This window comes from Nycticebus coucang, chromosome 3 (assembly GCF_027406575.1).
Source record: "Nycticebus coucang isolate mNycCou1 chromosome 3, mNycCou1.pri, whole genome shotgun sequence".
Classification (NCBI taxonomy): Eukaryota; Metazoa; Chordata; class Mammalia; order Primates; family Lorisidae; genus Nycticebus; species Nycticebus coucang.
This window is the reverse complement of record NC_069782.1, coordinates 69,682,579-69,705,230: the sequence shown is the minus strand read 5'-3', so window position 1 is coordinate 69,705,230 and position 22,652 is coordinate 69,682,579. Positions and strand designations below refer to the sequence as shown.

Genomic DNA, 22,652 nt, shown 5'->3' with positions numbered 1-22,652 from the left:
TGAGGAAATTTGCCACAACAAGACCAGCTTTATAGGAAATACTTCAACCTGCTCTACACACTCACCATCACAATGGACCTTCAGCAAAGTAAACACCCAGAAATTAAAGGAAATAACCTAGCTTCCACAATGATGTAAAAAGATAAAACTTAGCAATGGTGTTGGGAGAACTGGATATCCACATGTAAAAGACTGAAACTGGACCCACATCTTTCTCCACTCACAAAAATTGATTCAAGATGGATAAAGGACTTAAATTTAAGGCACGAAATGATAAAAATCCTCAAAGAAAGAATAGGAAAAACACTGGAAGATATCAGCCTGGGGAAAGACTTTCTGAAGAAGACCACCATGGCAATAGCAACAACAGCAATAATAAACAGATGGGATTTAATTAAACTAAAGAGTTTCTGTACAGCTAAGGAGACAACAACCAAAGTAAATGGACAACCTATCCAATGGGAAAGGATATTTTCATATTTTGAATCAGACAAAAGCTTAATAACTAGGATCTATACAGAATTTAAATTAATCTACCAAAACAAAAACAAAAACAAAACAAAAAAAACAACCCAACAATCCCATACATCAATGGGGAAGAGAGATGAACAGAACCTTCTCTGAAGAAGACAGACGAATGGCTAGCAAACGTATGAAAAAATGCCCATCATCCCTAATTATTAGAGAAATGCAAATTAAAACCACCCTAGATATCATCTAACCCCACTGAAAATGGCCCATATCACAAAATCTCAAAACTACAGATGTTGGCTAGGATGTGGAGAGTAAGGAACACTTTTACACTGCTGGTGAGACTACAAACTAATACAACCTTTTTGGAAGGAATTATGGAGAAACCTCAAAGAACTCAGCCTAGACCTCCTGTTTGATCTTGCAATCCCATTACTGGGCATCTATTCAGAAGGAAAAAAACCCTTTTATTATAAAGACACTTGTACTAGATCGTTTATGGCAGCTCAATTTACAATTGCTAAAATGTGGAAACAGCTTAAATGCCCTTCAACCCAGGAATGGATTGGCAAGCTGTGGTATATGTATACCATGGGATACTATTCAGCCATTAAAAAATGGAGATTTTGCAGCATTTGTATTAACCTGGATGGAGGTGACACATTATTCTTAGTGAAGCATCACAGGAATGGCGAAGCATGAATCCTGTATATTCAACTTTGATATGAAGACAATTAATGACAATTAATGACACGTTGGGGGAAGGAGAGAGTAGACAGAGAAGAAGGGAGGGGGTGAGGGAAAGGAAAAGAGAAAAATAAAGAAAAGAAAATAGTGACTAATTCTCACATAAATTGGATTTAATTTTGACCAAAGTACATTACTTGAACATTAATTTCTAATTCAACTTGTTAATATGTTGTTTAGGATATTGCATCCTCATTTGTAAGTGAAATACGTTTGTAATTTCCCTTTATAATAATATATTTTTTCCAATTTTGATATCAGGTACATCAGATGAAGTAGGATGATTTTGAAGTGTTTCTTCTCTTTCTATTGTCTATAAGATTTGGCATGATCTGTTTTTTGAAATTATCTTTTATTTTATTTATTTATTTTTTATATTTTCATATTTAATAATATTTCTCCAACAAATGACATACTAAAAGGAGAATCTCCTATTTGTAAAAGAATAGAGGAATTTCTATTTCTCTTTTTTCCCTTTTATACACATATTTATATCTAATATTTAACCTTACCCTCTTCTTTCAGGTTTATCATTTTCCTATAATTAGCATAAAATGAGAAAATTTTAGATTTTAATTCATGTTAAAGATTTTTTCTTAACTGACAACTTAAAAAATGCACATCATGTATGCTTGATATCTAAAAAAATGAATGTTGCTAAATCCACCGATTTTCACCCTAGTTGTCTATTTTTTGAGACTTTGGAAAAAAAAATAAGAAGAAGTTAACTGATGACTCCATACTGAACCTCAGAGTCAAAGCATTTTATGATAGACATACTCTTATCTGACAATGTGAAAGTTACTTTTTTTGCATTATTATTATTATTGCTCAATATTCCATTGCAGCAATCGTCTGCTTTCTTTACTGAATGTATTTATCTTCGTTTGTTCTTTACAAGGGTTTTGTTTCTAGACCTTATCTTAAACATTGTTATTGTTATTAAATTTTAAGCCTTTTTAATTTTGTGAAGGAAAAAGTGGAAACCAAATAAACATATGTATATGTATAGAGAAAAAAAAATTCAGGGCGGTGCCTGTGGCTCAAAGGAGTAGGGTGCTGGCCCCATATGCTGGAGGTGGTGGGTTCAAACCCAGCCCCGGCCAAAAACTGCAAAAAAAAAAAAAATAAATAAAAATAAAATAGGGCGGCGCCTGTGGCTCAGTGAGTAGGGTACCGGCCCCATATACCGAGGGTGGCGGGTTCAAACCCAGCCCCGGCCAAATTGCAACAAAAAAATAGCCGGGCGTTGTGGCGGGCGCCTGTAGTCCCAGCTACTCGGGAGGCTGAGGCAAGAGAATCGCGTAAGCCCAAGAGTTAGAGGTTGCTGTGAGCCGTGTAACGCCACGGCACTCTACTGAGGGCCGTACAGTGAGACTCTGTCTCTACAAAAAAAAAAAAAATAATAAAATAAAATAAAATAAAATACAATTCAATAATACAATAATAGTATTGTAAAAGTTATGAGAAAGCTGGTGCTATCAAACTCAGGTAATAGGAATCAATTTGCAGTCATTAAAATTGTACGCTGAAAATGATTTTTGATTCGCCAATTGCACTGCTTGGAATTTGTTCTTCAGAAATGCTCCCATGTGGAAGCAATGGTCACTGTACAGCATGCTGACTATACCATGTTGAATTTAGAAAAAGCCTGGAAACAATCCAAATATACATTAATGAGAAGATGTTTAGATAAATTATGGTACATGCACACAATAGAATAGTCTGCAGCTACATAAAAGGAAGAAATGAGGATCACCAGTCCTATCAGTCTCTGTACTGATTACCTTTCAGGAACTGAAAGCAAACTGGCAATATCTATTATAAGAGGAAATGTTTCCTTAAGTGTCTTCAACATGGGGGGAAGCTGAATAAAATATGGAATATTACACAGCACCTAGAAAAAATAGCTACGAGACACTGTTAAGTGCAAAAAACTAATTTACACTATGCGTACATACACACACACACACAAATATATATGCACACACATATATAAAAGATATGAATACCAAGAGGTAAAATATATTAGGACTTGACTGATAGGCAGAGAGATAGATGAACAGATAGATGACAAGTCGATATGTCTAGATACCCCTGAAGATAAAGGGTGGGGATTTGAGGGGGCAGGAGGAATATCAGTGATAACCCTTGTCTTCTCTGTAATGTCTCATTTAGTACAAGATGAATTTATTCTCATTGGTTTTGTAATTCAGAACTCATTTTCCATGTGGTATACATATAAAATGGAATGCTGTGCATTCTTAAAAAAAGGAAATTCTATCATTTGTACTGACATGGATAAATCTGGTGGACATTTTGCCAAGTGAAATAAGCCAGGCACGAGAAGGCAAACACCACGTGATCTTATCTGTGTGGTCTAAAATAGAAAACAAAGATTTCAAAGAAACATAGAAGAGAATGGTAGTCACCTGAGGAGGGAGAGAGAAAAAGGACGGGAAGATGTTGGTTAAAGGCAACAAGTTTCAGTCAGAAGGATGAAATATGTTTTTGAGAGGTGCTGCACAGCATGATGATGACAGTTAATAATAATGTCTGGTATTTTTCCAAATTGCAGAGAGTACATTTCAAATATTCCCACCTGAAAAGGAAAAGTATTTGAGGTGACAGATATGTTATTTAACTTGATTCTATTGTTCCATGTTGCACACGTACATCATAATATCACATTATACTCCATAAATACATATATAATTAAAATGTGTCCATTAAAATTAGAAACAAATTTAATAATAAACTTATCTTTCAAAGCTCATATTTTGAGAAAAAGAAACAAAGATATATTGGTAATATGCAGACCTGTGTCTATTTTATATACTCCCCTCTGTACATTCATATAAATGTGGGCAATGAGGTAGCTGTTTTTTGGAAGGACACACAAGAAACCATTGGCTGTATTGCTACTAGAGTGCAATTTAAGAAGGAAGCTTGTTTTTATTATAAACTCTTTTGACATTTTGATTTTTAACCAGGTGTATAATTTTTCTTGAAATCTTGTTTTTAAAAGGATGAAAATATTTCTCCACCTCACAAAAAATTCTGTGTTGAGCAAAGGCTTAGAGGGGAGGACACTGCCTATAAATGCCTGTACAGTCCAAGGCTTCCTTTTTATCCCCCCATTCTTGGCCTAGCTCAGGCTTCAGAACCTTCTCCCTGCAACCCTCATTCTACATTGTGTCCCCTTCAATCTGCTCTCCACCTTAGGCCTACAGTTTTCTGTTACCAAGATCTGACTTCTCCCTTCCCTGCTGAGACGCTTCATATGGCTCCCCATTGCCCATTAGCCTTGGGTTAAGATTGACCATTACAGTTTCTCTTTCCTCCTGTTTTCTTGTGCTAGAGCACTGTTCCCCAACTGCATCCAGATATCTACTGACTAACATGCAGGACCTCAACTTAGACATTTTACCCCTAGTCTTGCTTCTCTTACTCTCAACTCTATACTTGCCCTTGTGGGCTATGAATGTCCTGACCTAGGACTGTTCCCTAACCATGCTGAAAATACCTGAAAGGTGGATCCCTGGGATGGGTCCTTCCCAGTTCTCCAGAGCACCAAAAAATGCAGGGTGCAGAATTGGTGATGAGAAGGCAGTGTTGGAGTGTTTGTTAAAAAATACTGGATTGATGAATGATAGCAGGTATTGTGGACAAGAGGTAGATGACTTTTACCTCTGAACCTCCTATGTGGATCCTTGGAGTGTACAGTAGGGGAAGAATTAGGCCACAGAAAAACAAACATTTAGTTGAGCAAGAAGATGTTTAAAACAATGTTATTTCAAGGAGAAAAGAAAGGGAGTGGACAGGCTAAGTGGCATCATTAGCCATTAATCATGGTTACTAATTCTCTCAGCAACCCAGGTCTTTCTGTCCTTAAAGCTTGCAACCTTTCCTCTGATAGCCAGGGGGCATACCAAGTACTGCCTCTGGGTTCTGCTCCTATTATTGCTAAGCAATACTGGTGGAATCAAGGAAAACAGCTTCTCTCCTCCCCACTTGTGGAGCAGAGCCAATGGGGGAGGGGGGGCTCAGGAACAGGCCTTGAGGACTTGTACTCACCATTCAATCTCTTCAGGCTCACGGTTCCTCAGAAGCTCTTGTACCTCCTGCCGGCAACGCTCCTGGTATTCTGGGTGTCTTGCAAGGTTATACAGCACCCAGGAGATACCACTGGCTGTGGTATCGTGGCCTGAGTGGCAAGATGGTTGACATGGGTCTCTCAGCTGCTTCAGCACCAGAGAGGGGAACAGCACCCTTACATTGAGGCCCTTAGGGAGGATGGGAAGGATGGAGTGATCTAGGCCCACCCACCAAGTCTCTGTGATGGAGAGACCTCTACCCCCACTGTAGTCCCACACTGGGACCCTCACCCCCAAACATGAAGGTGTCAGCCTGTGATCTTATGTCCTCATCTGACAATGCCTTTCCATCTTCATTCTGGAGAGAAGAAAACACCCCCCCCCAAATTATACTAGCTTTGATCTCTGAAGATCCATCCTGTTTTTAGAAACCCAAACCCACTGTTCACTCCTAGATCTATCTACATCACCATTGTCACAGCCCTCTCCTGATGGACTTCCTCCCTGACTTCCCTGCTTCCTCTTTTATCCCTGTTGGAAAAATCAATGGTCCATGAATAGTTTCATATTTCTACATAATGAGAACTTTTGGAGAAAAATCCCTGGGTTATAGGATGTTTAAATGGTAATTTTCCTTGGAGGTTAAAAATTAAATGTTGCTCCAAGGATATTTGCTCACATTCTAGCATGTATGTAAATACAGGGAATCTTATCTCCCCTGAAGGCATTTCACTTATAAACTTAAAATGGTTGCCATGCTGTCATGTCATTAAAGAGGAGTAGTTTATAGCGAAGAACAAACAGAATAAAGTTCTCTCTCTCTCCCTTGCTCTTCTCTCATCCTCCTGCTCTCTCCATGTCTCTTTCTCTTTTTGGAAGGGAGAAGGGATATGCGAGCTCTTTTGTATAAGCTCCAAGACTCATAATGTGGGGGCCCCTCTTCTGTGGTGTGATTTCTGGTGAACTAATAGGTAAAGACATTGCATTTCCCTGGGAGGAATTAGGAAGGGGAGAGCCAGCACTAAAAGTCCTATTCTGGCTGCTGCTATTGCTGTGAATAATAAATGGGCTGCTCTGATCTAGGGGTTAGGTGAATCTTCAGCTGACATGAAGACATGGAAAAGACACAGATATATAGATACATTTAAAAATGTGACAGAATAGCATAGTAAGTTGTAAATGAATTAAAATGTCAGGGTTTTCATAGTTTCAGAACTAGCAGTCACCTGCTGGCTGCACCTCACAGACTTATCTCTCAAACGTATCTCTGGCTAACCCTTCTCAACTCCAATAATTTCCATGGTTCCCTGTTACCCACTGGTTCAAGTCCAGATTCTTTGATCTGGCTTAGACATAAAGCTCCGTTCTTTCTTTTGAATTCATATCCCAGCAAGCCCACCTTGCTCAGCAGGAGCACATCAATGAAGTCCAAAGTCTTGGTCTTGGTTTTGGCCTTGAGGAAGTCATCGATACCCTGACTGGAGAGGGTGCGGCGTCGCTCCTGGATGACAGCATCTGTGAAGTCATGCACCAGCCTGCAGGCCCTGCGAAAGCGCCACCCATCGGGAGTGAGATAATACAGGAAGTCCATGAATAAGTGGAGGTTCTGGCTCCTTTTTTCTACAAGGGAACTGAGCTCCAGAATGGTGGCGATATATTCACTGGGCTTCCTGCAGGGTGAGGGAATGGGAAAGAAACAACTGAACACACCTGAAGCCCCAGGAGCACCTCCCAATGACAGACAGGATCTACCTCCCATTAGGACAATGAGCCTCCAGAAAAAGATGGTCCCACAGATGCACAGAGGGGATCAGTAATGACACTCAAGGCTACAAACTCCCTTCCTGCATTTCATCTCCGTGAGCTCTCTATGTAGCACTAGGCACCCAGAGCATAGCTTGTACATTATGCTCCATTCCTCTGTCTTTTGCTCAATGTCTAGTCTTATCCCTTCTCTTTCCCTATACTGTGCGCATAGCTCAGATATTATCAGATTCCAACTGGTTTATGACCCAGCCCCCATACTAGCATCCTTGCATCCAAAGTCAACTCTGTTTAGTGTCTACATGACAGTCAGTTCTCCACATAGATCATTTCTAACCACGTCCATCCTCAACTCAAATACCTTCAACTAGCTCCTGGAAACATCATGATAAAGTTCATACCACTTTCGTAGAGTTTTCAATATGCTTGAGATCTATCCCCTGTCTACCTCTACAACCTCATTTCTACTGTCTCTTGTACATGCTATACTCATCCTAGCCTCCTTGTCTCCTTCACTCAAACATTTCTACCTACCCTCCTCTATCCTTCAAAGCTCAGATATCAAGTACCTGCTCCACCGAGGCTCTTGTGGTTGTTCTGGTCAGTCCTCCCTCCCTTGGGTCAGACCTACTCCCTTGGGTCTGTGGCTCAAGTTCCCATGCCATAGGCAAGGACTCACTCCTGACAATTGCTGTCGAAGCTGAAGATGCATTTCTGCAGACTGTCCAAGGTCATGAGGCTGATGTGCTCAAACATGTCCAGACGGGCACTGCCTTCTGGGGCCAGGTGCTGCCACTTGGCCTGATCATAGAATGAAACAAAGAAGGGACCAGGCCCCAGATTTCTTGAGGCCTTCCCCAATCCAAACATCATTATGAACTCCCCAGAACCAGCCTCTTGCTCTTTTGTCCCAGGTACCCATCTCCAGGGAGGACCAGGTTTTAATGAAAGCAAAAGCTTTTACTTATTAAGATATCAAACCCTATATCTGCGAGTCGAGAGACCTGGTTTCACATTTAAGCTCTGCATCCTATGTTCCCTGTGCCCTTGGTCAACTTATTGCCTTCTCTTAGGTCCCACCTGTCAAATTGTTAGTAACAGTTAAAATGTCCTGGGCTGAGTGTGGTGATTTAAATCTATAATCCTAGCACTCTAGAAGGGCAAGGTGGGAGGATCACTTAAGTTTAGGAGTTCAAGACCAGCCTTAGCAAGAGAAATACCCCATTTTCTACCAAAACTAGAAAAAAATTATCTGGGCTTGAGGTACATGCCTATTGCCCCAGCTACTCAGGAGGCTGAGGCAGGAAGATTGCTTCAGACCAGGAGTTGGAGGTTACAGTGAACTATGATGATGCCACTGCACTCTAGCCCAGGCAACAGAGGGAGACTATGTCTATTAGAAAAAAAAAAAGATATCAGATAAGCCAGGTTAGAATTCCTGCTCCACCATCCCTAGGCATGCTAGGGATAACTACGTGGGTTATCTTGTGCAATTGCTCTAATCTTTCTGGCTCTTAGTTTCATTGTCTTTAATGGGAAAAAATAACCTCTAACTCACAGGATTGTTGAAATTAAATTGGATAATTTATGTCATGGAATTGGCAAATGGGATAATTTCTGTTATATAGTAAGTGCTCAAAAGTGCTGCCTTTCCTCATCCTTATTGTTATAAATTCATTTCTGAAATATCCCTGTGTGGGGAAAGATAGTCGTCCATGGACAATGAGCATTGTCAACAATGAGCATGCTTGCATATCAAGAATGCAAAGCCCCGATGTTCTTAATTTGGACTATTGCTCAGAATTCTGTTTGCAGAGAACAGCCTTGAGGGATAAATTAATGCTTCCTCCTGCATACATATCAGGCTTGTGTCTGCTTATTATAAAAGCACTCTAAGACTCATGCTCTTCCCTTATAATGCAATATACTGCATGAGCAGGGATCTATAGAATCTCTTCTGTGCCTCCCACATGGGATTTGTGTAGCTTGGAAGAAGGAGGCAAACCAGAAAGAAGCACATGCTGCTTGCTGTGCCATGATTCATAAACTGCCCTTTGTCTCTGACCCTGGAGTCTTGTTCTTCTGGCAGAATTCACGAAATAGTAACAAGATAATCCAGTGTCTTACAAGGAAGAAAAATATTCTGGGCACTTCAAAAAATCTATAGCTACAATCCTCCTCTTCTCCCTGTATTCACACCCTTTGCAATGTAATTTTTCAGCAATATCCATTAAGAGATAGAGCCTATTTTATCCCTCTTTGATTCCATACTGAACTTTTGGCTTTTTCTGTTTTTGGCCAATATGATGTGATAAAAGATGATGAATGACATAATCACTCTAAAAAAAGTAAGCTCCAGAAGGCCCAGCAGGCTCCTCTCACTCCTTTGGAACCCAGTTTCTCTGCCATGTGAACAACCCAGGGATTTCAAGTGGAGAAAGAGAATCACATGGAGGAAAGTCCAGCTGTCCAGCTAAGGCCATTCTAGAGTAGCCTGATGCCAGCCAAGCCCCACATGTGAGAGACTGAGCCAGGATCAGCAAAGCTGCCTGCCTGACTTGGAGCTCATCATACACCATCAAGGACCCCTTCTACATCCAGATGAACTAGCCAACTGACCCACAGACTTGTTAGCAATTATAAACACATTGCCTTAAACCAGTGAGTTTGGAACTGGTTTGTTTGCAGCAGTAGCTATAATGTAATCTTCATCATTGCTCTATTGAGTTTACAGAGCTTCTGTGTGAGAAACAAAAACTGACACTGTTTGAGCATCTACTATAGGCCTGGGACCAGACTCCATGACATTACCTTCATTTCCTTTTATAGGAATTATTTTTCTCATTTTACAGATGAGAAAACCAAGCCTTGGAGAGGAAGAACAGAGGCCCATAAGCCACCCAGCAGAGCCAAAATTCAAGATGTGTCTAGGGAGCCTCCTTCTCCAAGGCTTTAGCTAGGACCCCAGTTTTAAGAAACTTACATGCATTATGTTTATGCTCTTGTTGAAAATCTTCACATAGGGCTTCAGGATATTGAAATGGAAGGCAGGTGTTAGCATTTGACGGTGTTGACTCCACTTGTCACCACCACTCAGCAGGAGCCCATCTCCTAATAGGACAACCAAGGGCAGTGGGCAAGGAAAGTGCCTTTGTGTGACCCCAGAAGGTTGGCCCCCCCCCATTCATCTACAGTTACTTACCCAGCCAGGGCTTCATGAACCTTGTGAAGAGTTCCTCCTTCAGTGCAATGGCAGCTGACATGAATGAAGACCATCAGGGGACATGGAAAAGGAAAGGGGAGGGGCTTAGGGTGACATGTGGGGGCTCCCAGCTAGGGGTTTGCACTTCCCTCCTCCATGCCCAGCATAGTGGAAAGATAGCAGAAAGCGGGAGAAGCAAAGGAAGCAGGGAGAACGATGGATGGGAGGAGGGGGACCTAGACCAGGCTGCAGCAGACACTAGAGCAACAACATATCCTAACCTAGCACAGTATGCTCTATCATGTCTTGAGACAGCTACTGCATGATCTGACATGGCTACAAGATCTAACAATAGCTCAACACAGTACAAAATGCCTTCTCAGGAACCTAGGACACCCTATCTGCCCCAGAACTCTCTGACATCTCATGACATGGATCTGAGATGTGTGACATGGCCCCGATGTGTTGGCATGTCCTGACATGGCCACAACATACATTAAAAGCCCTAAATGACACTACTTTCTCTGAAATTTACCTGAAATGGCTTTGCATGACCTCAGCCTCCCTCACAGATGGGCCCCAGGTAGGATTTAAATACAATCCCATTAATGTTCCAGATGTGGACCAAGTGTGACCCAGACTGTGCCACAGGCATGATCTGAACATACCTTTAGCCCTGCCTCAGGCAATACTTATGTCTTAGTTCCCAAATCTGAGTCTCAGAATTCAGACAAGCACCAAATATGACATAGATGTGACAAGCAGGAGAAAAAGAAAGTTGCAAGCAACATTTCATGTAAGAACCAGATAGGCTACAACATGTTCCAAGTGACCTTGGCTACAGTTTAGTCCCAGATATGATAATAGCTATATTATTCCCAGGTATAAGCCAAGTGTAACATGGAGCAGGTGCAACCTGGACCCAGGTGTAAACAAACATGTGATAAGATGTGTACAATACACATGGCCATAAAGCAGACCTCACAACATATGCCCAGACAAGAGCAGTCAGGACCAGAGGTCAGACAGGTGGAAGTTCAGAGGAGAGAGGAGCAGTGGCATCTGTGCCACAGCCCATCCTGTCTGCACCCAGTGCACCAAGAGCTCAGCAATGGGCAAGCTGAGGCCAGTGCTATGTCTATCTGGAGTAAAGAGCATGGAGTCAATCCAGGTGGGGTGGAAGATGCACAGGACCACAGACCAAGGTCCCACCCACCAGCAACCCACATTTTCAAAGGTGCTGCCTGGGCCCTGTGTATATAGGAGATCTTCCTCCAAGCTCAGAATCTGGAGAAAGACAAACAGGACCCAAGTCAAGCTCTTCTAGCCTGCCAGAGAGAAGGACCTGCAAGGAAGGTAGAGACTCAGACTTGAGCCCTATGAATTTCATCCAACATCTCATCAATCTCTGTTCTGAGCATCCTCCTAGGCATCCTCTCCACATTCTCAAACATAGCAACCAGGGTGCCTCAGTTACAAGACAGAAAAAGTCATTGCCCTTTTGGATCATGTTGTGGCTTAAACCTGAAATCTGTTGTGGTTATCCCTCTGAAACTCATGTTGAACATTAATCCCCAATGTGGCAGTATTGAGAGATGAAGCCATTAATTGATCCATCCATGGATTAATGGGTTTTTATAGGAATGGGATTAGTGACTTCATAAGAAGAGGAAGAGAGTCCTAAGCTAGCATGCTCAGTCCTCTTCCCCTGCCTTCTGCCATGTTATGACACAGCACATGGCTGTCACTAGAAGCTGAGCAGATAGAACCCCACAAGCTTAAACTTCCAGCCTCCAGAACTGTAAGAAATAAGTTTATTGGCGGGGAGACAAGATGGCGGACTGAAGCCAGCTTTCAACAAAGGCTCCCGTCCAGAAGGAGAGTTAAGGGACAGGAATTTAGTAAGTATCCTGGTGGACTTGAGCCTCACCAAGAGAGAAGGCTGAAGAACGCACATCAACACCGCTGAGGCAAGTTGTGATCAGAAGGACGCAAACAAAAGGTACAAAATCCACCACCAAGCGGACGGGAGTCCCCCTCCCCCATGAGACCGGCTCTAGAGCCCCACAATTGAACAGGTGGGCAGAAATTAACGGCCCTCCCACTACACTCCACGCGAGAGACCTTCTAAAAACTGGACCTACCTCCCCTACTGGGGTGCCGTGGCGTTCTCCTGCCGGACATAGGGCTGAATAAAACTTTGGGAATCCTTTGCCGGCAACCCTGAATCCCCGGCGCTCCCCTCCCACCCACTGAGGTCTGGAGGCCTGTCCCCCAGGACTTCGGATCCGTGGGTGATTTCTCAAGGGGAGTGGACAGTCCCCGAGTTGCGACTGGTCAGCATTGACTCTGAGGCGCGCCGAGTGAGGAGAGGGCACCGGGCTGAGGGGGAGTCACGCCTCGAGGCACTTCCCTGCGGTGCAGTGCACCAACCCTCCCGGGCATACGGGGCCCAAGACTGAATAAGACTCTGGCCTCCCCGCTGAGAGCTGAGAGCCCCTACTCTCACTCGGGGTCTGAGGGCCTATCCCCCAGGAGTTTGGCTCCTTGGGTGATTTCTCGAGGGGAGTGCACAGTGCCTGAGCTGCGTCAGATCAGCGCTGACTCTGGGATACGTGAGCGAGGAGAGGGCACTCTGCTGAGGGGAAATCAAGCCTTGGCGGCACTTCCCTGCGGTGCAGTGCACCAACCCTCCCCGGGCATAGGGAGCCCAAGACTGAATCAGACTCTGGCCTCCCCGCTGAGAGCTGAGAACCCCTACTCTCACTCGGGGTCTGAGGGCCTATCCCCCCGGAGTTCGGATCCTTGGGTGATTTCTCGAGGGGAGTGCACAGTGCCTGAGCTGCGTCAGGTCAGCGCTGACTCCGGGACACATGAGCGAGGAGAGGGCACTCTGCTGAGGGGAAATCAACCCTTGGCGGCACTTCCCTGCGGTGCAGTGCAGGAGCCCTCCCCAGACCGTAGTGTTGCGTAAAACTGAATGAAACTCTAGCTTCCCCCCGCCCCACTCCCAATCGGGGTCTGGGGGCCCATCCCCCAAGAGTTCTGATTCTTGGGGGATCTCTTAAGGGGTGTGGACCCAGCACAAACTGCGGCCGCTCAGTGCTGACTCTGGGGCGCAGGACAGAGGAGAAAAGGGTCGCCTGAGTGCCCACACCAGAGCAGCAGTTCCCTGGAGGTAGATCACCAGCCGTTTTTTCTTTAACGGCAGAACGCTCACTTCTGGATATTCTGAGGCCACACCCCCTGTCTCCCTGGGCAACCAGAGGAGGCCACCGGTGACACGGCTCACAAACCCGGAAGCCTCCAGGGCGGGGCTGACCCAGAGAGGTGTTCAGACACAATTCTCCAACAGCAAAGACGTTTGAACTCAAAACAGCCCGTCTCCTGTAGGCGACGACAGGAACAGAGACAGAACCTCACAAAGTTGTCTGTTCTGTTCTGTTCTGTTAGCAGCATCCATCAGGGACGGGGCTAAGCCTGAGTGAACACCTCCTTCCCATCACCTGCATCAAAACACTCAAAGATGTCAGGCCCCATCTCCTCCTGCTAGATAGCGGCAGTCTGCGGGGGCCTGGCAGACTTCCTTCCGATTCAGGCAGGTGCAAACCCCTGGAGTGTCTGTTCACTGCAGGCAACTGGGTTAGCCATCTGCAGAGATACCAGTGACTGGGTCCGACGGAGGGGCAAAGTGGGGAAGGAGACGTCAACCTTCCCAGACTGCTCTGTTTGCTGGGTGGCTCCTCCTGACTCCACGCTGCACTGGGGTGAGCTGTGTCAGAGGGGTCACCAGGCCCCTGTGATCCAGTTCCCAGAGACCTCTTGAACCCTTCCACCCGAGACATGTGCCGATTGAGACAGTTGATTCGGACCTTTTGAACTGGGCTAATAGACTGAGGACTTTTCAGGCGGTGCCCTGGGTGTGTGATTGTAGGAAGGTTTGATTCTCCTTTTCCAAGGGGCCAGAGGTGGGCAGGCGGGGTGACTTAATTGCTGATTTTTCCACACAGCTGAGACTTCAAGCCAGAGTAGAAGTTGCAATAGGATCGAACAGAAACCAGCTGAAAACAAGACAGAACCACTTTGCTCCACCACACCAGACAGGGCAACAGTTTCTCAGGCCACAACACTGTACGGGCCCTCGATAAAACCCCAGGGGAAAAACCAAAGGGAGTAAACCATGGGGCGGAATCAGCGGAAAAACTCTGGTAACATGAATAACCAGAATAGATCAACCCCCACAAGAAAAGATACGGCAGATGTGATTGAAGATCCCATTCATAAACAACTGGCTGAGATGTCAGAAGTCGAATTCAGAATTTGGTTTGCAGACAAGATTAATAAAATGGAATTAGGAATTCGAGGAGAAATTCAAAAATTGTCTCAAGAATTTAACGAATTTAAAGACAAAACCACCAAAGACTTAGACACACTGAAACAAGAACTTACAGCCCTCAAAGATATGAAAAATACAGTAGAATCCCTCAGTAACAGAATGGAGCAAGCAGAAGAAAGGATTTCTGACATTGAAGATAAAGTCTTCGAACGCTCCCAATCTCTCAAAGAGGAAGAGAAATGGAGAGCAAAAACGGATCACTCACTCAGAGAGCTCTCAGATAATTCGAAAAAAAACAACATAAGGGTTATAGGAATTTCGGAGACTGATGAAGTAGCTGCCAAGGGCACAGAGGCCCTTCTACATGAAATTATGAAAGAAAATTTTCCAGACATGCCTAGAGAATCTGAAATTCAGATAGCAGACAGCTTCAGAACCCCAGCACGATCAACCCCAATAAGCCATCTCCCAGACATATCATAATTAACTTCACTAAAGTTAACATGAAAGAGAAGATTCTCAAAGCAGCCCGGCGAAAGAAAACTATAACGTACAAAGGTAAGAATATTAGAATAACTGCAGATCTCTCTGCTGAAACTTTTCAAGCCAGAAGAGGCTGGTCATCAACTTTTAATCTCCTAAAGCAAAAAAACTTTCAACCCAGGATCTTGTATCCAGCTGAACTGAGTTTCATCTATGATGGAGAAATTAAATACTTCAATGACATTCATATGTTGAAAAAATTCGCCATAAGTAAACCAGCTCTTCAGGATGTTCTCAGACCTATCCTCCACAATGACCAACCCAATCCTATACCACAAAAGTAAACTCACTCAGAAACTTCGGATCAAACTCCAACTTCCACACTGGCGAAAGGATTAAAAATGTCCACTGGACCTTTGAAAAACTCGATACCCAAAATTCCACCAGACTTATCAATACTCTCCATCAATGTGAATGGCTTAAACTGTCCTCTAAAGAGGCATAGGTTAGCTGACTGGATACAAAAACTTAAGCCAGATATTTGTTGCATACAAGAGTCACATCTCAACTTAAAAGACAAATACAGACTCAGGGTGAAAGGATGGTCATCCATATTTCAGGCAAATGGTAATCAGAAAAAAGCAGGTGTTGCAATTTTATTTGCAGATACAGTAGGCTTTAAACCATCAAAAGTAAGGAAGGACAAGAATGGTCACTTCATATTTGTTAAGGGTAATACTCAATATGACGAGATCTCAATTATTAATATCTATGCACCCAACCAGAATGCACCTCAATTTATAAGAGAAACTCTAACAGACATGAGTAACTTGATTTCCTCCAGCTCCATAATCGTTGGAGATTTCAACACTCCCTTGGCAGTGTTGGATCGATCCTCCAGAAAGAAGCTGAGCAAAGAAATCTTAGATTTAAACCTAACCATCCAATATTTAGATTTAGCAGACATCTGCAGAACATTTCATCCCAAAAAAACTGAATACACATACTTCTCATCAGCCCACGGAACTTACTCCAAAATTGATCACATTTTAGGTCACAAGTCTAACCTCAGTAAATTTAAAGGAATAGAAATTATTCCATGCATCTTCTCGGACCATCATGGAATAAAACTTGAATTGAGTAACAACAGGAATCTGCATACCCATACAAAAACATGGAAGTTAAATAACCTTATGCTGAATGATGGCTGGGTCAAAGATGAGATTAAGAAAGAAATCACCAATTTTTTGGAACAAAATGACAATGAAGACACAAACTATCAGAACCTCTGGGACACTGCAAAGGCAGTTCTAAGAGGGAAATTTATAGCACTGCAAGCCTTCCTCAAGAGAACGGAAAGAGAGGAAGTTAACAACTTAATGGGACATCTCACGCAACTGGAAAAGGAAGAACATTCCAACCCCAAACCCAGTAGAAGAAAAGAAATAACCAAAATTAGAGCAGAATTAAATGAAATTGAAAACAAAAGAATAATACAACAGATCAATAAATCAAAAAGCTGGTTTTTTGAAAAGGTCAATAAAATAGATAAACCTCTGGCCAACCTAATCAGAAAAAAAAGAGTAAAATCTCTAATATCATCAATCAGAAACAACAAAGACGAAATATCCACAGACTCATCAGAAATCCAAAAAATCCTTAATGAATATTACAAGAAACTTTATTCTCAGAAATATGAAAATCTGAAGGAAATAGACCGATACTTGGAAGCACGCCACCTTCCAAGACTTAACCAGAATCAAGTGGAAATGTTGAACAGACCCATATCAAGTTCAGAAATAGCATCAACTATACAAAACCTCCCTAAAAAGAAAAGCCCGGGACCAGATGGTTTCACGTCAGAATTCTACCAAACCTTTAAAGAGGAATTAGTACCTATATTACTCAACCTGTTCCAAAATGTAGAAAAAGAAGGAAGACTACCCAACACGTTCTATGAAGCAAATATCACCCTGATCCCCAAACCAGGAAAAGACCCAACAAGAAAAGAAAATTATAGACCAATATCACTAATGAATATAGATGCAAAAATATTCAACAAGATCCTAACAAACAGAATCCAGCAACACATCAAACAAATTATACATCATGACCAAGTTGGTTTTATCCCAGGGTCTCAAGGCTGGTTCAATATACGTAAATCTATAAATGTAATTCAGCACATAAACAAATTAAAAAACAAAGACCATATGATTCTCTCAATTGATGCAGAAAAAGCTTTTGATAATATCCAGCATCCCTTCATGATCAGAACACTCAAGAAAATTGGTCTAGAAGGGACTTTTCTTAAACTGATAGAGGCTATCTACAGCAAACCCACAGCCAATATCATATTGAATGGAGTTAAATTGGAATCATTTCCACTCAGATCAGGAACCAGACAAGGCTGCCCATTGTCTCCATTGCTTTTCAACATTGTAATGGAAGTTTTAGCCACCGCAATTAGGGAAGAAAAGGCGATCAAGGGTATCCATATAGGGTCAGAAGAAATCAAACTCTCGCTCTTCGCAGATGATATGATTGTGTATCTGGAAAACACTAGGGACTCTACTACAAAACTCCTAGAAGTGATCAAGGAATACAGCAGTGTCTCAGGTTACAAAATCAACATTCATAAATCGGTAGCCTTTATATACACCAACAACAGTCAAATTGAAAAAACAGTTAAGGACTCTATCCCATTCACAGTAGTGCCAAAGAAGATGAAATATTTGGGAATTTACCTAACAAAAGACGTGAAAGATCTCTATAAAGAGAACTATGAAACTCTAAGAAAAGAAATAGCTGAAAATGTTAACAAATGGAAAAACATACCATGCTCATGGCTGGGAAGAATCAACATTATCAAAATGTCCATACTACCCAAAGCAATATATAATTTCAACGCACTCCCTATTAAAGCTCCACTGTCATATTTTAAAGATCTTGAAAAAACATTACTTCGTTTTATATGGAATCAGAAAAAACCTCGAATAGCCAAGACATTACTCAGAAATAAAAACAAAACAGGAGGAATCACACTACCAGACCTCAGACTTTACTACAAATCGATAGTGATCAAAACAGCATGGTATTGGCACAAAAACAGAGAAGTAGATATCTGGAATAGAATAGAGAACCAAGAGATGAATCCAGCTACTTACCGCTATTTGATTTTTGACAAGCCAATTAAAAACATTCAGTGGGGAAAAGATTCCCTATTTAACAAATGGTGCTGGGTGAACTGGCTGGCAACCTGCAGAAGACTGAAATTGGACCCACACCTTTCACCATTAACTAAGATAGACTCTCATTGGATTAAAGATTTAAACTTAAGACATGAAACTATAAAAATACTAGAGGAGAATGCAGGGAAAACCCTTGAAGAAATTGGTCTGGGTGAGCATTTCATGAGGAGAACCGCCCGGGCAATTGAAGCAGCTTCAAAAATACACTACTGGGACTTGATCAAACTAAAAAGCTTCTGCACAGCTAAGAACACAGTAAGCAGAGCAAGCAGACAGCCCTCAGAATGGGAGATGATATTTGCAGGGTATAACTCTGACAAAGGTTTAATAACCAGAATCCACAGAGAACTCAAACGCATCAGCAAGAAAAAAACAAGGGATCCCATCGCAGGCTGGGCAAGGGATTTGAAGAGAAACTTCTCTGAAGAAGACAGGCGCACGGCCTTCAGACATATGAAAAAATACTCATCATCTTTAATCATCAGAGAAATGCAAATCAAAACTACTTTGAGATATCATCTAACTCCAATGAGACTAGCCTATATCACAAAATCTCAAGACCAGAGATGTTGGCGTGGATGTGGAGAAAAGGGAACACTTCTGCACTGCTGGTGGGAATGCAAATTAATACATTCCTTTTGGAAAGAGATATGGAGAACACTCAGAGATCTAAAAATAGATCTGCCATTCAATCCTGTAATTCCTCTGCTGGGCATATACCCAGAAGACCAAAAATCACAACATAACAAAGATATTTGTACCAGAATGTTTATTGCAGCCCAATTCATAATAGCTAAGTCATGGAAAAAGCCCAAGTGCCCATCGATCCACGAATGGATTAATAAATTGTGGTATATGTATACCATGGAATACTATGCAGCCTTAAAGAAAGATGGAGACTTTACCTCTTTCATGTTTACATGGATGGAGCTGGAACATATTCTTCTTAGTAAAGTATCCCAAGAATGGAAGAAAAAATACCCAATATACACAGCCCTACTATGAAACTAATTTGGGGCTCTCACATGAAAGCTATAACCCAGCTACAACTTAACAATAGGGGGAAGTGGGAAAAGGGGGGGTGGGTAGAGGGAGGGGAATCGGTGGGATCACACCTGTGGTGCATATTACAGGGGTATTTGTGAAACTTGGTAAATGTAGAATGTAAATGTTTTGGCACAGTAACTGAGATAACGCCGGAAAGGCTATGTTAACCACTGTGATAAAAATGTGTCAAATGGTTTACGAAGTGAGTGTATGATGCCCCATAATCATATCATTGTATACAGTTATGATTTAATAAAAAAATTAAAAAAAAAAAAAAGAAATAGGTTTATTTTCCTTATAATCACCTTGTCTCAGCTTTTCAGTTACAGGAACAGAAACGAACTGAGACAAATCCTAAATGCCACCTTTCACCTGTGCTATTTTTCATCCCATTTTCCAGATAAAGAAAGTAAGACTCTAATGACAAAGTTCCTTGCCCGTGAGCTCCTTGGTAGTAAGTGGCATGCCTGAGACCTGAGCCTGGGCCTGTCTGAATCCAGGACCTGAGTTCTTGATCATCAAAGTACTTTATGTCCCAAAATAATAGTTCTGGTTGGGACAGGTCAAATGATGCCTGCCAAGCCTGGGCAATCAGAGTAAGAGCAATCAGATGAGGAATTTGTCCTATAACCCTGGCCAGGACAACCACTGTGAAACATTGATTACTTATGGAAAAATTGGGGAAAGGATGAGCTTTCCAAAACTTCTAAAACTCTTGAAAGGAAAAGCAATACAGAAAAAGGTAAAACCAAATCAAGAGGGGGACAGATCGCAAAAGACAGATTATTTCAGACCCGGATCAAGCCATGCCTGAAGGCCACCCACTCTGGACTTCCCAGTCAATAGATTTCTTTTCTTTTCTCAGACAAAATGAGGTTGAGTTTCTATCACTCACAACTCTCAGAAGCTCAAGAGACCTGGGAACCTACCCAGGATCTCTCAGCATTTTGGTGTCAGAGCTTTACTCTCTATGCAATGCTGCCCACTTCCCTGATCAGTATGACCTGTCCAAAGAAGGGAAGGGTAGGGGCAAGGGAAGGGAACCAGACTCTGGTGTGGTCTCCCACTATAGATTCCTGGTCACTGAAGTAGAAGAGCAATGAACTCATGGAAGATGAACCACAGGGTGGGGCAGAAGGAACTGATTCACAAAGGTGAGAGTCAAGGAAATAGCAGCCCAGGTCCTCCACCAGCTGCAAGTTCTCCTCATTGCTCTGGGCTTGGAGATGGGCAAGGCTAATATCAGACCTGGAAGGGAGCCTGGAATACTAATGGTGCCCACTGCATCACTCTTCCCTCCATTTTAAAAAAATTCCTATTCATTATTCCAGACCCAGCTCTAACAACTCCTTTCCAGAAGCCTTCCAGCCTGCCCCACCAGAGACTAAGTTCTCCTCTGAGCTATCATATCCATCTTCCTCTGGTGCTTTCCTGTTCATGTGAAGTTGGGGAATTTCTCTAGGACAAGGATTTGGACTGAGGCCTTGTGTGGCTTCAATGTTGCCTATATCACCAGGATAGGGAGTAGATGGCAGGAAGGAGACCCTGAGGTGGTGGCTGGTAAGTACATGAAGGGAAGAGGAAGATGGATGAGAGAGAAAGGGGAAGGAGGGGCCAGGTTACAGAAAGGGCTACACAGAAGTGTGTGTGCGGGGAAAGAGGCTGGAAGCCCTCAGGTATGCCATGGTGCCCACCACCACAAGCTCTGCGTGGGTACCTGAGGCATTCAGGACAGGTCGGATGATGTCAGGGTGGCTCAAATTGATGATGGGCAAGATGGGTCCCAGCCAGAATTTAAAGCCCTTGGGGTAGGTAGCCACCAGCTCTGTCAGTTCCCTCAAACCTTCCTCTGTAGGGGGGATCTGCAAGTAAGGCAGGAACTGTTACCCCCTGTGATGGTTAATTATGAGGTGCCAACATGACTGGGCTAAGGGATGCCCAGATAGCTGGTACATTATTTCTAGATGTATCTGTGAGAGTTTCAAGAAGAGATTATGATTTGAAATGGTAAACTGAGGAAGAAATATCAGCCCTCTTCAGTGTGGGCAGGCATCATCCAATCCATAGAAGGCCTCAACAGAACCAGAAGGTAGAGGAAGGGGGACTTGGCTCTGTCTTTGGGAGTTGGGACATACCGTCTCCTGCCCTTAGACACTAGAACTCTGGCTTCTCAGACCTTCAGACTAGCACCGGAGTCTCTGGATCTCTGGCTCGCAAATGGCAGATGGTGGGACTTCTCAGCCTCCATAATCACATAAGCCAATTCCCATAATAAATCCCCTCCTATCTATCTATACTTATAGCTAGGTCTATGTGTCCTGTGGCTTTGTTTCTTTGGAGGATCCTGACTAAAACACCTTCCTCAGGAGGAGCCACCGCAGGTCTCCCCTACAGTCTGTAGGCATGGTACAAGACTGCAGCAAACAGTTTGCCTGGTTATGCAGAGTTGGAGGGAATCTCTGCTTCCTCCTCCTCCTTCTATCTTGGGGCGATCACCTAATGTCAAAAGTACATCCCAGGGCAGAGCAAAAGGACATGTTATCTTCCTACAGAGGGGCTTCTTCTTCCACCTTGGGTCCAGAGGAAGAAATTTTTTTGTCCTTGGTATGGTTTCAGACTTGGGGCAGCCATATGGGGAGGTCCCCACAGAGGGAGCTGTGAGCAGGACTGTGACTCAGAATGTGTCTCTATGGCTGGTCACCACATCTTTTCACATCCTGGTTGGTCTACACATGCTTCAGGTCCTCCCGAAGAGAAGGGTCTGCACCCTGGGGACCTTCCAGCATCGGCTAGCCTAGGGGCGTAGAGGGGAGCTCTGACTATCCATCAAGGCTGTGGCTCCCACCTGTAACCACCTTCTGCACACCAGATTCTGTGCACAATGTGTTCTGTGCACTCTCCTACTAAACCTAAGGACACGCCCATCACTCCTGCCATTGGAAATGAACAGACCGAGGCCAAATCTCACAAAGGAGAGACCAGGTCTAAATCAGAGTGCAAAGACTAGAGGAGGTGGTTTAAGAAAGTCTCCTGAAAGGAAAAGTGAGTGGCCAACATTATCCAGGTTGCACAGCAGGGCCCAATGGGACATCTTTGTGAGGAAGAGCAGGATAAAAGGAAGGTGCCCCAGGAAGGGCAGGGGGTGAGACACTGCCCACACTTCTCTCCTGGACCAGCTGAGCCCCTGTGTATTTGAGATGGGGTTCAGAGGGTGGTAGCTAATTCCTGTGGAAAGCAGAAACCCAGAGAGGGGCAGA

The 22,652-nt window shown here is 43.2% G+C and overlaps 1 protein-coding gene across 6 annotated transcripts in view; it reads right to left on the bottom strand.

Moving 5' to 3' along the window:
• The window catches only part of LOC128582213 (cytochrome P450 4F2-like), a 29,331-nt gene that overhangs the window by 5,689 nt on the left and 990 nt on the right, over positions 1 to 22,652 (bottom strand). For all 6 annotated transcript variants that reach the window (XR_008379006.1, XM_053585906.1, XM_053585905.1 and 3 more), the window contains exons 3-9: positions 21,113 to 21,257; positions 10,282 to 10,335; positions 10,063 to 10,190; positions 7,759 to 7,880; positions 6,715 to 6,985; positions 5,607 to 5,673; positions 5,296 to 5,425 (exon numbers count right to left, since the gene is read on the bottom strand). Coding sequence is in view for 5 of the 6 variants with exons in the window: in XM_053585906.1 (XP_053441881.1) it covers positions 5,296 to 5,425; positions 5,607 to 5,673; positions 6,715 to 6,985; positions 7,759 to 7,880; positions 10,063 to 10,190; positions 10,282 to 10,335; positions 21,113 to 21,257 (917 nt within the window). In the remaining variant the exon portion in view is untranslated. The remainder of the gene's footprint in view (positions 1 to 5,295; positions 5,426 to 5,606; positions 5,674 to 6,714; positions 6,986 to 7,758; positions 7,881 to 10,062; positions 10,191 to 10,281; positions 10,336 to 21,112; positions 21,258 to 22,652) is intronic.